Source organism: Salvia hispanica, chromosome 4 (assembly GCF_023119035.1).
Source record: "Salvia hispanica cultivar TCC Black 2014 chromosome 4, UniMelb_Shisp_WGS_1.0, whole genome shotgun sequence".
NCBI classification, from domain to species: domain Eukaryota; kingdom Viridiplantae; phylum Streptophyta; class Magnoliopsida; order Lamiales; family Lamiaceae; genus Salvia; species Salvia hispanica.
The window spans coordinates 53,540,741-53,555,023 of record NC_062968.1 but is presented as its reverse complement, the minus strand read 5'-3'; the positions used below and the strand labels follow the sequence as shown (position 1 = coordinate 53,555,023).

Below are 14,283 nucleotides of genomic sequence, written 5' to 3'. Positions count from 1 at the left end.
GGACAATTGCGTATTCTATTAAAGTTATAAAATTAATCAAAAGTCGACCAAAAGTTATGATTTTAACCGTAATTTTCCCCGTTGATTTGCATTATTTTGGATTCATCAAATCACGTACCATCTATACCATCGATGCTATAATAGGATCCATATGCCATGCTCACAGGAAAATGAGAATCGAACGCAAATAGCTACAACCACCACAGTCAAGATCACTATATTCTTTGTGACTGACTTGATCTAAAAGACAACATTGATGTTCGAACTCAATGGCCTTAAAATACAAACTCGTCCAGCAACAAGAGTAAAAGAGATTAGGCAAAATATGATAGATTGCCTAACCTACATGCTAATATTCCAGACAAAGACAACAAATGGTCCTAACAATCACATAAATAGTTGGACGAAACCCACATGGGAAGATGTCTCAACATTCAAGAATCCTATGTTTTATATACTTCTTTCTTTATTTCAAGCTCTACTTTACACATGATCCACAATTTCACCAACAAATCATCCCAATTATAGTACCAATTTGCATAAGCATAATTAAATTTCAGCTTCAAATATCAGTGTCGTTTTCGCAGCAACCGAGAGCAATGTTGGCATCAGTGAATTTCAATCAATCAATATCCATGTGGGCACACAACAACATGCTACTAGAAATTCACCAAATTACATAAAAAAATATCTCAAGTGATTCAGACAATTTTACTTGCATTAAGCTTGCCCCTAACTCAGAATTCCAACTACATACATGCATTTAATCGACTGTGATTCAAAACGAAGGTGTTGATCACCATAACTTTCAAGGAGGATGGGAAGGATATATGAGATGAGATTCTATCAATCGCCTAAATCAACAGTCAAGAATTCATCAGACCCCAACCAATCATGATCACAAACATGAATCACAACTTTTCGTTCTCCAAATATATGAAGACATTTTTGTCAGTTTGACATGTTTTGGAGAGGGGGGCTCTCCTCTCTCAACACCCATTCACCATTTGGAGCCACCAAGATTAACATTATCTTCTCCAAGCTAAACCTAATAATAATATCTACTCATTTATTGAACGTGTACGGTCTGGGAAAGCAACACACACATCAGAAATTCGTGGTTGGATCCTTACCATATAGTCTTGGAATGAAAATGACATGATGTACCTCCAACTTATCATCTGGTCCCAAACTGTAAGAGCTCAATCTCACTCCAATAATATACACATTGGCCCAGAGGAGTTGGGACGGACAATAGCCACCAAGCTCATGTACTGTTAAAATACAAAAAGTCGTGAGTACGGTTATTGCAGAGGAATATTCAAACATGACAAGCCATCTCACATTTTGTAACTGGCATTTTATATTTTACAGTTCAAGAATGGCAAGCATGTTTGAAGCAACAGAAATTCAGATATGGAAGAGTAAATCTAAGCTGAAGTCAATGAATCAGTCTGCTTGAAGCATCACACATATGACAATATATTACTCACATTCACTTCAACAAGGCATGTCCTATTTTTTTACATTGTGCTTTCTGAGTGCCAATCATTGCGACCAATTACAGCTACCACAAAACTACGAAGAATGTACTGTTAACAAGGACTAAACCCAATACTACTATTTAATAAGGGATAAGATCTGCCCTTATATTAATTGACGATAGTTACAAAGGGTCCCCTGGTGCTATGTAAAAAATGTTCACCTAAACTTCATTCCTTCAACACTCACATTGGCAGAAGGAAATAGAGCACAAGCATTAAGCAAGTGAATACTTGACCTTTGCCTCCACTTCATGTCAAGCATACAAACGAAGATTAAATCTTTATGGTAACTAATTACTGTAGTTTCAAATTAAACTAGAACAAAGACCTAGTGTCCGCCCAGTCCCCTTTAGGAAAAAAGAAAGAAAAATAACAAAAACTAATGTGCACTACGTTACAAGCCAAAAACGAACTGAATTGATAGTTTAATAAACTTTCATCCAGTAAATAAGTACCTAACAAACAGTAAAGCTTAATCACACAAGAATTGATCAACTCCAACCAACCTAAACACTCGAAATGAATTATTATGCAGCTTGTCAAAAAACTATTGGGAACTAACAGAACAATTGATAGACTATTATTAGAGGAAATCATCTGTTTGAAAAAAATTATCATGCTAGAAGGTACATCGCATGCTTCCTATAGGAACACATACAGATTGTATCTGCACGATCATGCACTTGAATAAAAATAAAATGCATTCAGCTATGCATAAACATAATAATTTTCTCAAAGATACAACTTTATTCTAAAATAACAAATTCAACAAGAAAAAGAAGATAAAAACCAGCACTAACATGACAACAATTATACTTCAACAGCATACCTTCTTCAGCTTAAGTCACTTCATGAGTTCAATCTAGAACATTCCATGCCTTTAATCTTATAACAGCGACGGAACCCACTTTACCTAAACAAGTAGCCAAAGTAAATATTTGTCGTAGATGATAAAGCCATTGGCTGTAAATATATATATATATACATACATACTATATTCTACAAACCTTAGCTCAGGGGTGAAACTAACCATGATAATAAGGATATTGATGAAGAAGATGCATGTCCGTCTCTGTCTCACAAACGATCAGTCAAGCACACAACACACACATGCAGATCTTTAAAACTGAATGCCCAAAACAAGCTTACTCATAAGGATGTATTATTCAATCAGAACATTCAAATGGTATGGGCGTGCAAATTGACAATAAAAAATTACTGATTGAACATTGATATTTTGTTTGTTTCTCCTAAAACAACTCAAACTAGACACTAGCAACAAAATTGAGATACAAAATCTATACAGAGCGGCATAGAAGAACCTAAGAGTCTAAGACCAAAGTCATATGAAGCTCCATGCTAATCCATACACACTTGGAAACCACGGGGCTTTGCATCAATTGCTTTCTTTACTTGCAAAACCGTCATATGGAGAACTGGACTGAATTCAATCTGCAAGCAGCAAGTCAAAAAAGCACCCAGTTTCTTGGAGCAGTCAAATGATGAGGGCAACTCATGAACACTATTTCAAAAAAAATCAAAAAACACTTCCAGCATCTAAACCAGAAAGAGCAAACCTACGCTACAAGCAATTTCTAGAAAGGAACCTCTATCAGTTGCGATGTGGTCTTTTCTTGGATTCAGCAGAGCAAAAAGTATTATATAGTACATGTGAAACATCATCGTCAGAGTGAACTTCTAGGTGCACACGGACCTGGTACACATATGCATTGGTGCCAGGAACCATAATGATCAGATGTATACAGGTTTGACATCATTGATGCCAAAACTTGCCGCACAAACTGGGCACTTACGACGGCGTGTTTCAATTATTCTCTGAAGGCAAGCATTGCAAAACAGATGATAACATTTTGTGATGACCACCTGGCAAAAGGTAATTGTTAGCTCCTAACTGAAATAAACCCACAGCATGAACGAATATAGTACCCTCTAAACCTAATCATCCCATAAGTTGTCCAACCATATTGTGTGCCTGGGGATATGGTATTGTTAGGTAACATACACCTGAAGTGAGAAAGTCATTCTTCTATCATCCAAATAAATCTTGTAGTCTCGTATGTTTCAAAAATCTTGAAAGGAAATAAAAACTTGTACAACACAGCAACCTCTTAATAGATAATGCTAGCTTATTCATTTTCTCATGTATCTCAAAATGGGAATTACCTCTTTCCTTCTGTCAAGGCAGACACTGCACTTCAGAATTTCCTTGTATTCCCTGAGTTCCTCTTTGAGCTTTTCAATTACAGAGGAGCCCTCAACTTGGGATTTTAGTTGTTGACCCTTCTTCCTTAGATTATCTAGATCTTCCTCAACTCTTTTTCTCTCAAACCTAATTAAAAAGAAAGAGCCGCAAGAAGTGAGAAAATAGTTTTTCATGTAGCTGAAATAAGAATTATATTAACCCTGAACACCTTTCTTTCTCTAGTTCTATCTGCATCTCAGTAAGAGACACCCTACTCCTATCAACCTGCGCCTGTGCTTCTTCAACTGTTCCCATCAGTAGTTGAGAAGTTTTCCTCACATCTAACAGTCTTCTTTGAGTGCCTTCCAAAGCAGCAGCATTGTGGGCTCTATCTTCTGCAAGCCTCTGTCTCTGATCTGAGTACCCCTTCAACTGCAGCCAAAAAGATTATTAATACAATCAACTTCCACAAATGACCCTATGTATGCCACCCATACTACCTGGTCTTCAATTCGGCTAGCCTTAAAGTTATAAAAATCTACAGTTTTCTTGGTCTGTTGTACAGATTTATCCAACATTCTCTTCTCCATAAGCAGAGCATCTCCTATCTGTCTTGAATGCACGCCTTCTAAAACAAGCTGAAACACAAACCAAAATGGAAGTGATTCATCAACAAAGGCATCCACCAGATATATGCATCAGAGGTTGGAAACAGAGTTTCTTTTCCCAGAGTTTATAACCAATTTGAAAGAATATATATTGATTAGAGAAAACAAACCAAAGGGTTGACATAATTATCATTTTTGGGAAAATAATAACAATAGTTTTTTGAGGAGTGGTTTTCCAACTTTTTTCCTTGGAGCAACAAAAGACTTTCGGCAACTCTATCTGTGTAATCACCCTGTTCCAATACTATAGAAAATTTTCAAGATGGTTGAAAAATGAGTTCTGAGTCTCAAGTGTTACAATATTGCATCATTATTTTGGTATGCAATTAGTTACAAAAACATTATATGGGAATATTGTAGATTTTAGGATAGTCTAGAAAAGAAGAAAGATCAAGTTTAGGCCTTAGGACGGTACTAATCTTTCCCTTGTGTTTCCAATTTCCAAACCAACATTAAGTACAGATACATTTAAGAGAGACTATAGTACAAGGAGGATACTAAAAAAGAGCCAGGCTTAGTTAAACTCGAACAAGGACTACTCTCCTCTAATATAAATTGTTCATGAGAAATGCTGCTGAACAGAGATTATTAAAGCCTAAACTTCATTCTGGACAATTATCTCAATGAGCGTAACTGAAAAGTGAAAAGCATAATGGTACAAAATAGAAACTACCTTTGCTAACCCTACAACAGAATCCACATGACATGACAGAAGATCGTTAAAGACAAACCCTAGAGTTCAAGGAATGTGAGAATACACTTGCATGGCCCGGTGGGTGTGCGAAAGTTAGAATGCTCAGCCCCGGAAGAGGGACAAAGTATTCCTCAGAGCATGAACATTATAAAGCATAAAACTTAGTTAACCATGACAAAGATCCACAAGGAAGCATGTGCAATCATGCAGTCGATATCATGTAATATATCATTTTTTTATCCAATATATCCTACGACTCTTAATATCCGGGCTATGTTCCAACAACATGAAACAGGAGCATGAAAAACATATGATACAAACGCAAGTAATTGATAGCAACTAGGGTTTAGGGAATAGTATTCACAATTTCACATTGAAAAATAAGAATAACAGCTATCCTGATAACAGCAGGCACAGACTCTAAAATGATGGATCAAGTATAATCTTCTGTTTTGCATCAGAGATTTTTTAATAATATTCAGGGTGGTGGATATGCAGATAGTGTCCAATTGAAAAATGGATCTCTGTGAATTTACTATTTAGGTCCCCATAACCAAATAGATATTGAAGAAACTTTAATGTTGATAAGTTACTTCCTCCTACACAGTGTATGTAGATGCATTCCTTTTTTAAGTCCAAAATAATACTCGTACGAATTTAAATGTCTCGCCGTAATAATTTTGGTTCAATTGAAAGCAAACAATCAGAAAACTGATTCTTTAGAAATCCAGCTGAAATTACAGAATCAATGGAGTTATAACCTTAACATTATAGTCATCTCTCTCGGTGATTTGTTGCAAAAGCTGCTGGTTCTGGCTCTGCATATCATCATACGCCTGCCCAATAGTCTGTAGCAATACAGGCAACTCTTAGTCTAATTTAGGATGCATGATAGAGACCTATCCAACTTTAGAAAATATGCCAGAACTCAGAATGTGTGTAGAAAATAAGGATCAATTTCATATTTGAGAGCTATGACTCATAGAAGTTAAGATGGAATACAAACCTCTATCTCAACCAGGTAGGACTCGGTCTCTTCATGCTTGGATTTTAAGCCATCAGAAAGGCTTGATTTTTCCCTGCTATAGCAGTAGAAGAAACTATAAGAATGCACACAGATATAAATCTAAGTCGCAGCCATTGACAAATTTCTGAAAGGGTTAAGCTAGCAGAAAAGCTTGATTTTTCCCTGCTATGGCAGTGGAAGAAACTATAAGAATACACACAGATATAGAATCTGGGCCGCGACCATTGACTAATTTCTGAAAGGGTATATGGTTTAACTTGACCAATTCGAAACCAACTCTAATTATCATCTACCTAGACACACAAATACACATGTCCCTACGGTTTCCACACATTGTCATGACATCTCGAGTCTTCCCATTTGAAAATTTCAGCTTATAATTTAGGGGTTCCAGATAGCCTATTCACATGTATAATAAAAATGTAAGTAGATTCAAAATTACGTTTCCTCATCTTTGGTATTCACAGATGTACTGGCTTTCAATTATTTAAATCACTAGAAAAGTGGCCAGGTCATTGTTTCCTTGGCACTGTAATCAGAAAATGACAATCAAAACCATTATATCATCTAGCTACTATTACTATACATTTAAAAAAGAAATACAGCATAATTTAGATGAAATATAGGGAATCTATACTGATATACTGGTTTCTAATAATTTTTTTACTAACTAGATAAGGTTCACCTTACAATGGTAAGAAGCAATTATACAACATTTGTTTTTACTATTTATAAGCTAATGTCACATAAAATGTCCCGAGCACAAAATTACACAAGTATGGTAGATCCATCCAAGTACGGAAGATGTAACATACTCAGGCATAACCAGATGAAGAACCATATTCAGTAAAAGCCAATAGCACGCCTAATTTCTTAATGCAAAAAAGATGAGAGCAACATTTATAGGATTCGCAAAGAAATGGACCTCTTAGAAGACTCTAACTTCTGTCTCAGCTCAGCAATCTCAGCCTCCGAAGCAGCTAATTTCTGCTGGGCTTTTGCTTCTGCTTCAATTGCAACTTTAACTCGCAACTCCAGATTACGCTCGTCAAGGGAGGATTTAAGGCCTTGAACTTGAGCCCATGCCTTTATCTCGGCACTTCTAGCTGCACTAACATCCCTGCATATGACATAGTATTTCAAAAACAAAAGGTATGAATACAGTGGTAGTTCATTCAGATGGACACACAAAGATGACCTTAGATTTTAATGACAGACATGCAGCAAAATATATGCATCAAACCATTCGAGTGCTAATTTGTCCTTTTCATAATCTGTTTTGAAAACTTAATGAATTTGTAGGGTTTGTAGAGAAAGATTCACCAGCAATTACATACCAGAAAATCATTTGAAGCCGTACTCAACATAGGTACTTACATTATTGGAAGTTTTATGTATATATTAAAAACATGAAGAATGCCAACCTTGAATCAACCGATTGGTGCCCATACATTTCTAGGAAGAGCTTCAAGTCTGTAACTGTCGCCTTTAAATCACTGATCTGTGCCCACAAACCAAATTTTAAAATTATTATCAGATCCCTCTATTTCGAAATAGTTCTTGCAAATCTCACTAGTCATTTTTTTCTAAAAGCCCATCTACAGTAGATAGGGATTTTCATTATGTCCTTATCTGAAGTCTGTTATGTTAAGATATAGGCTATAATCTACTGTTACAAACAAAAACAAAAGACTGCATACAGAGTTAGCCTGAGTCAGTAAAGATATGCGACCAAATAACATAAGAAAATTCCGTACCACTGCTTGTAGTCTCTGAATTTCAGCATTTTGCTGCGCTGATCTGGAAGTCAAAGTCTCCAACTCCTTAGCCTGTTTATGACACGCAGATGCACATGTACATATGAGGAATCTTAGTAACTTTGAACACCGAGCTAAAACAAACTAGAATGGACAAGTTATCAAACTTCACCTTGCAGTTGAGAATATTAGTCAGTGATTCAACATCAGCTCGCAAACTGTGAATGTCTGCAGCAGTCTCCTTGTGTTTAGCTAACTGATTTTGCATGCGGCCCATTTTCTCAGGAAATGATGAAACCAAAACTTTAAACTCCGCAATAATCTCTTTCCTGCCTGTAATTAACAAATTAAACTAGCGACAACAAATCTACTGAATTACAATGATATATACTATCCATACCAGGTTCTTTAGATGCTTCGTCCAGCTTGACCTCAATTAAATCCTTTTCTTTGTTGTATCTCTCTATCTCTGCTTCCAAGTCACTTATTCTGGAGTTAGCAACAGCTGAAGATTGCTGAAGCACATCAACTAATTCATTTTTCATGAAACTTTCTTTTTCCCGCCAGTATAGACTCTCTTTCTCAACCTGAATTTGAAAGGGTGAAAAATTGAATATGTTCCCTTTTTCTCTTCTTTTTTTAATAAAAAAAATGGCTACAACAAGTGAACTGAAAATGTGAAAATAAAAACAAATGTAACCTGCAATTTCTCATAAAGGGCTTGATATTCAACTACATCTGCTTTAGCCTTTGTCAATTGATCTTTCAGTAAAATATATGCTTGGGATGAACAAATGCAGTGAACATTCTTCAAGTTGCTCTGCCAATATAAGTTGCACAGGCTAATAAGAAAAGCTAGGGCCGATGTGCAATAACAAGAAGTGGAAAGAAATGAGAATACACAGAAGATACGAGGAAACATATTAACCTGCAAATTTGATAAGTTTCTTAATGTGTTCAGCCTATCTTCATGAAAACGCTTGAGCTCTTCTAGTCGAGATGATGATTGCTCCTATGCAGAGACATACTTTCTATGAGCCATTTCTATATAGAGCAACTATGTTCTCTACACTAGAGGAGTAATAGAAAAGCAGTTTATACCAATAGTTCCTTCAGGGTTGACTCCATATCTTCCAAGTCTCTTTCTTTGTCCCTTACTTTATCATTCGTTGCCTGTCTATTCCCTTGATTTAGAACAGGGAAAGATGCTCCCTTTGCCACATCTCTTTCTGCTTTTATAACCGCCAACTTATGGTTGCTTTCTTCCAGTTCACAAATTGTAGTTTCTAGTTCTCCTTTAAATAGAAAAGCAAAAGAATGCAGTGACATGTATGAACTTTGTTGAAAACCATGCATTTGGACACAATTAAAGAGACTTAATGCAGAACATGTGAATTATCAGATTAATGCAGCATTCAATAAACATACGTCCCTATAACATAATAGACAGTTTATGTTCCAGCATATATATTATATTATTATCAGTAACACAACTAAAAGAGGCAAGCTGAGAAACTGAACAGAGGTAGTTAATCCTTTCTTATTTTTTCATTCTGGGTCTGGAAATGAGCTACATAACTTCTTTTGTACAGGTGGGTGTGGAAAACCATACATAACATGTCTATCAGGTGAGCCTTTTCAAATTCTATCAGGTGCATCTTAAGCCAGACCAGAAAGGGGAATACACTGAGAAGCGGCTATTTTTTGTGTGGAATATAGAGAAGAAATAAAAAAAAAAATAATACCTTTCAAACGCTTCAGATCAGCTTTATTCTTCGCATCGGTGTCTCTATGTATTTGCAGCTCACCGGCCAACGATTTATGCTTCAAGTGGAGCTTCAAGGTTGCCATCCTCATATTTCTAACCTCGGTTAGCAAATCAGAAGAAACCACCTTCTGGCTCTGTCCTACAGTGGAGTGCCAAAAAGTAAATAAGTGACTAAACACAGAGACAGATGCATAAGCATAGCAACACTGGGAAAGAAGGAAGCCATAAAAAAGAAATTGTAAAAGAACTTGATGAACTTCATTCACAAACTGAAGCATCATGCAAAATAACAATATGGTCTTACCATTAGAAGAGAGTGTCTTCAGAGATGCCGCGTACAATATACTCTTCAAATTGTTCAAATCATCAAAAGAAGCTATTATATTCTTGAGTATAATCTCTAATTTCTCTGTCATTTCACCATTTATTTTTTTCTCTTCTTCAGGTGGATTCATTAATGTACTGGCTGAACTACTTTCGGTTGCACCAGTTTCTAAGAGCCGGCTCAGTAAAGTATCCTCTGGTGGCGAATCACAATCTATTAATGCAATTTGTATGACTTTGTTAGCAAAAGCTCCAAAAAAAACACAGCATAGAGCGAACAGCATTTAGACTGCAAATTGTGTGACACAGTAAAATTCATCCGAAACTAGGAGCTAAACCGAGTAATTCATATACATACAGACAAAAGTATTACATTTAAATACTGTTTGTACTTTGTAGATATGGCAATGCAATTTTATGCAAAATAATACATCTAAAAGAAGCTAATCACTGTTCATAAATAGAAGAGTCTGGAAATGTTTCATGATAATATAATGGAGCTCGACTAGGTGCCACACAGGTGACTGTCCAGAAAGGAATTTATAGCTACAAATCCTCTGTCCTTTTTTTCTGAGGTGAAATTCTAGAAACCAACTCTTATTGATATGATATTAATAGTGTACTAAATGTCCACCCAGTCACAGAAAAGAGAAGGCCTATTCTAAAATATCAGGCTTTAAGAAAGACAAGATCGCCACAAACTCTGAGACTCATCATAAAATTTGTTCTGTGAGAGCACACGGGCTCATTAAAATAGGTGCTACACCCCTCCCCCTGGAATGATGGAGTGCCTGCCTGCATACCAGAATATGTTTGTCCATGTGTATAATTTTGACCAATCAAGCAAAAAAGATATGCATCATCTAACAGCCAATCAGATAGGCATGTAAATAATAGCCCTCTTTGAGTCACAAACTAACAACACAGAAAAAATATGCACATAAGACGATATTCATCGGCATATGCTCATAAAAATTGGAAGGTATCATCGTCAAAAATTAAAGCTATTACAATAAAACAATGTTTGAACATATAGTTTAATCTCCAAAAAATAGGAAAGAAATGCATTTACATAAACACATCTGCAATTAGCATCGCTTACCTTCTTTTGCTAGGTGGCGTCCAAAACCTCGAACATCTTTTGTATTTTCTAGTGTGCAGTTAGAATGTGACGCCAAGTGATCAACCAGCTGGTGAAATATTGGAGCCATTTTAAAATGAGTAGGCAAACACTTTGTAAATGCCAGATAGATCTATGTATAATTTATGTTTACAGCTATCAGCATCAACTTTCACTAGCTTAACGGGCGCATCAGATTATTATATATCCCTAGATATACAGCAAACTTATGGAGCTGGTTGACTACATTCGAGGAAAATGAAGGGTAAGCCCTTTCTTGCATAAATGTTCACCTCCTTACCACAAGTCAATCCTACAGCTCTTTTATAGTAGCATTTTTTAGCCAGTCACCAGTTAGAAATATATCTAATTATGATGAAATAAATCCTTAGCCGGATATAGTTCCATTTCTCTGCGGTGTTCCATTAATCATTGTGAGTAGGTGTAGAGGTCAAAATATTTTGTGTTATGATTCTCCAAGGGGCTAATGTAGCTTGAAACAGAATAAAGAGTGAGCAAAACTGAAGATACCATTACGTAATCTCCATTACGATTTTATCAGGCTCTCTGATAATTTTCAAGTTGATTAACCTGCTTGAATTGATGCTACAAACAAAAACTAAATCTAGACAAAACCTCAAAATATAATCAACATACATTTTTTTATCATGAGTAGTAAGAAAAATAAGAAAACCCACTCATACATCATACTCATGTACCTCTTTCCACGAATTGTCAACCTCAGCTAAAGTTTTATGATATGAATGTTGTTTATCCCTCAACTGACACAATCTGTCCTCAAGGGCATTAATCTCAACCTTCTGAGTTTCCAGCTTCTGTACGAGTTTTTGATTTTGAAATTGAAGCACTGCTGCGTCGAGCTACAGCAATTCAAAAATTTGAGTATTAGTTGTCGCCACGTCAAAGACTATAAATTTCACAGGAAAGTGTGCAGTCACAATTTATCAGATATATAATCAATGATCCAATGGAAGGAACGCAATCAAGTTCAGTACCCCGTCTGATAAGTGTACACAGACAGCAAATCTGCAGCTTACAAACGTGTGAAAATGAAGAAAAAAACTCCTTTTATCAAATAGAATTGGTTAGCACAGTATTTACTGAATACACTGGTCATCCAATACAATAGATGCCTGCACCACTAGTGCTTTTGATTCACAAAATGCTGCTGCTATCATCTAGTACTCTCTCCGTCTCACTCAAGATGTCCACCTTTCCCTTTTAATTTATATCCCACTAAAGATGTCCATTTTCTATATATGGAAATAAATTCTTTTCTCCTCTCTCCTCATTAATATATTCAACTACCTTTTTCTCTCTACTTATTCCACCTAACAACTCCTCCTAATATCCTGTGCCACTCAAGAATGTGGACATCTTGAGTGGGACAAAGGGAGTAATTGTTAATTTTCACAAGCAAGAACATGTTTTGTATGGAAAACACAAGAACAAATAAATAGTACATGACTTCTAGTTAACAATCAAGGACATAAACAAGGCATCACAGATACCTTCACAAAATAGTATAAAACCAAACACGGGTGAATGCAAAAGATTGGCACTATAACCCAACTTTTCTACCATGTCGGAAGTAATTGATAACAGAATCAGCAGAGTATAAACGTAGCCAATTAAAATGTGATGGTCTCTGAGGGTTATTTAATGAAGAGAGCCCATCCAAACTAAGTCTACAAAAACATAAGACATGCTAAAGCATTCACAACAACCTAAAATCAGGACTCATTCACACAAAACAATGTATATGGATATTAGATAAAGAAACTCAAGGTCCCTGATAGAAACATGGTTAACTAAAACTGCACCATGAATAACATACGGTTGGAAATTTGCCATCAGATTAGCACGAACAAAGCACAGAACTTGTGAATTTACATGAACTTAGAAACACCTTCATCCCAAGATCATTAGTGCATTTCGTGTGTCTCTCCAACCAAGAATTATCACGTGGGAATCAAACACTTTTCATGCATAAAATTGCTTGTAGACATAATTCTACTTTGAGTCTTAGTAACAGAAAGTTCTTATTTAGAAATATTAAACAAAACAAAACAAAAAAGGGAAAAATAAAAAGTAGCAGCCTCACCTTTTTCTCCTCAGATAGCGCCGCCAGATGACGCTTCTTGGCCATGGCGGCAGTGGGCGATAAGGAGCTAACATGACGCCGTTTCTTGTCAGCTTCGCCTGTACTACCCATTACAGACGCACCCCTCAAAACCCCAGAATCATCACTTTTCTCTTTAAACCCCACAGAATAAAACTTCCAATGACTATTTCACAAAACCCCCGGATAGTTCAACACAGAAGCAAACATGCATGCATAAAAATGCAGTCTTGGCACAAATTGGAAATACCCAGATTCTAAAAACCACAGATACTTATCAAAATCAACCAAAAGTGTAGATTTGACTCCAATTTCCAGCCAAACCCTAGGTCAGAGAGAAACCCGCGATTGCCAAGCTTCAATTAGCAATTAACAGCGGTTTTCTGTTACCTTGTTATCCTTTATCCTGAATTCAATTTTTAGCCTCTTTCGATATGTGAATGAATTAACTGGGAGAAAGTGTGAAAATTTTACACACACGCAGAACCTCTGAACATCAACAATGTGGGGGTGGGGGAAGAGAGAGAAAGTGAAACTGCTTTGCTTAATATGATTAGAGGGGCGGAATGGGGCTTTTCAGAAATTTTCAGGGGTAGATACGTCATTTGCAATTGGGATGCTAACACAAAATCGGGGCTTATTGACTTAAATGACAAAAAGACCCCTCTAAGAGGAAATAGGGCTGCGGGATTTGGGAGATCTGATTGGCTGTCGACATAAGACGGGTATGGGCCATCTCTATCTCAGCCTGCTACGTTGGAGGCCCAACATATATTTACTATATCCATTCCATGAAAAATAATTTTAATTGTTAACAATTCAAAATTTTAAACTAAAAAAAAAAAAATTTAAAGTTAAAATTGAGATTATTTAGGCTAATTGAGAAATGAGATGCAGCCACTCATTTTTATTAAATGGGTGGTTCAGATTTTGCCACACAAAAAATGTTTTTAGATTAAATCATTTTAAAAGGGCAGAATGGTAAATCTGTTGCCATGTACTCCCCCTCCCTCAGCACCGCCCCAATCCGCACAC

General features: G+C 36.3%; 1 protein-coding gene across 7 annotated transcripts; it reads right to left on the bottom strand.

Moving 5' to 3' along the window:
* Positions 1–578: 578 nt before the first annotated feature.
* Positions 579–13,775, bottom strand: LOC125220201 (E3 ubiquitin-protein ligase BRE1-like 1). 7 transcript variants are annotated; one of them, XR_007176340.1, is made up of 23 exons: positions 13,231–13,775; positions 11,825–11,986; positions 11,088–11,175; positions 9,966–10,199; positions 9,639–9,800; positions 8,995–9,188; positions 8,822–8,905; positions 8,594–8,713; positions 8,294–8,480; positions 8,066–8,226; positions 7,894–7,965; positions 7,561–7,637; positions 7,062–7,256; positions 6,116–6,191; positions 5,871–5,957; positions 4,248–4,385; positions 3,977–4,179; positions 3,729–3,894; positions 3,152–3,428; positions 2,575–2,670; positions 2,374–2,457; positions 1,134–1,274; positions 579–1,048 (listed from the first exon to the last, which is right to left on the bottom strand). XR_007176340.1 is itself a non-coding variant. In XM_048122365.1 (20 exons), exons 1-19 carry the CDS (start codon positions 13,339–13,341, stop codon positions 3,297–3,299), a joined length of 2,649 nt encoding a protein of 882 aa, XP_047978322.1. In that variant the 5' UTR covers positions 13,342–13,775; the 3' UTR covers positions 2,746–2,996; positions 3,259–3,296. The 7 variants fall into 7 exon arrangements, 4 of the variants coding, with proteins under 4 accessions (XP_047978322.1, XP_047978324.1, XP_047978321.1 ...); XR_007176338.1 differs by having other exon boundaries at positions 579–1,274; XR_007176339.1 differs by lacking the exons at positions 579–1,048; positions 1,134–1,274; positions 2,374–2,457; positions 2,575–2,670 and adding an exon at positions 2,746–2,996.
* Between the last annotated feature and the right edge of the window lie 508 nt (positions 13,776–14,283).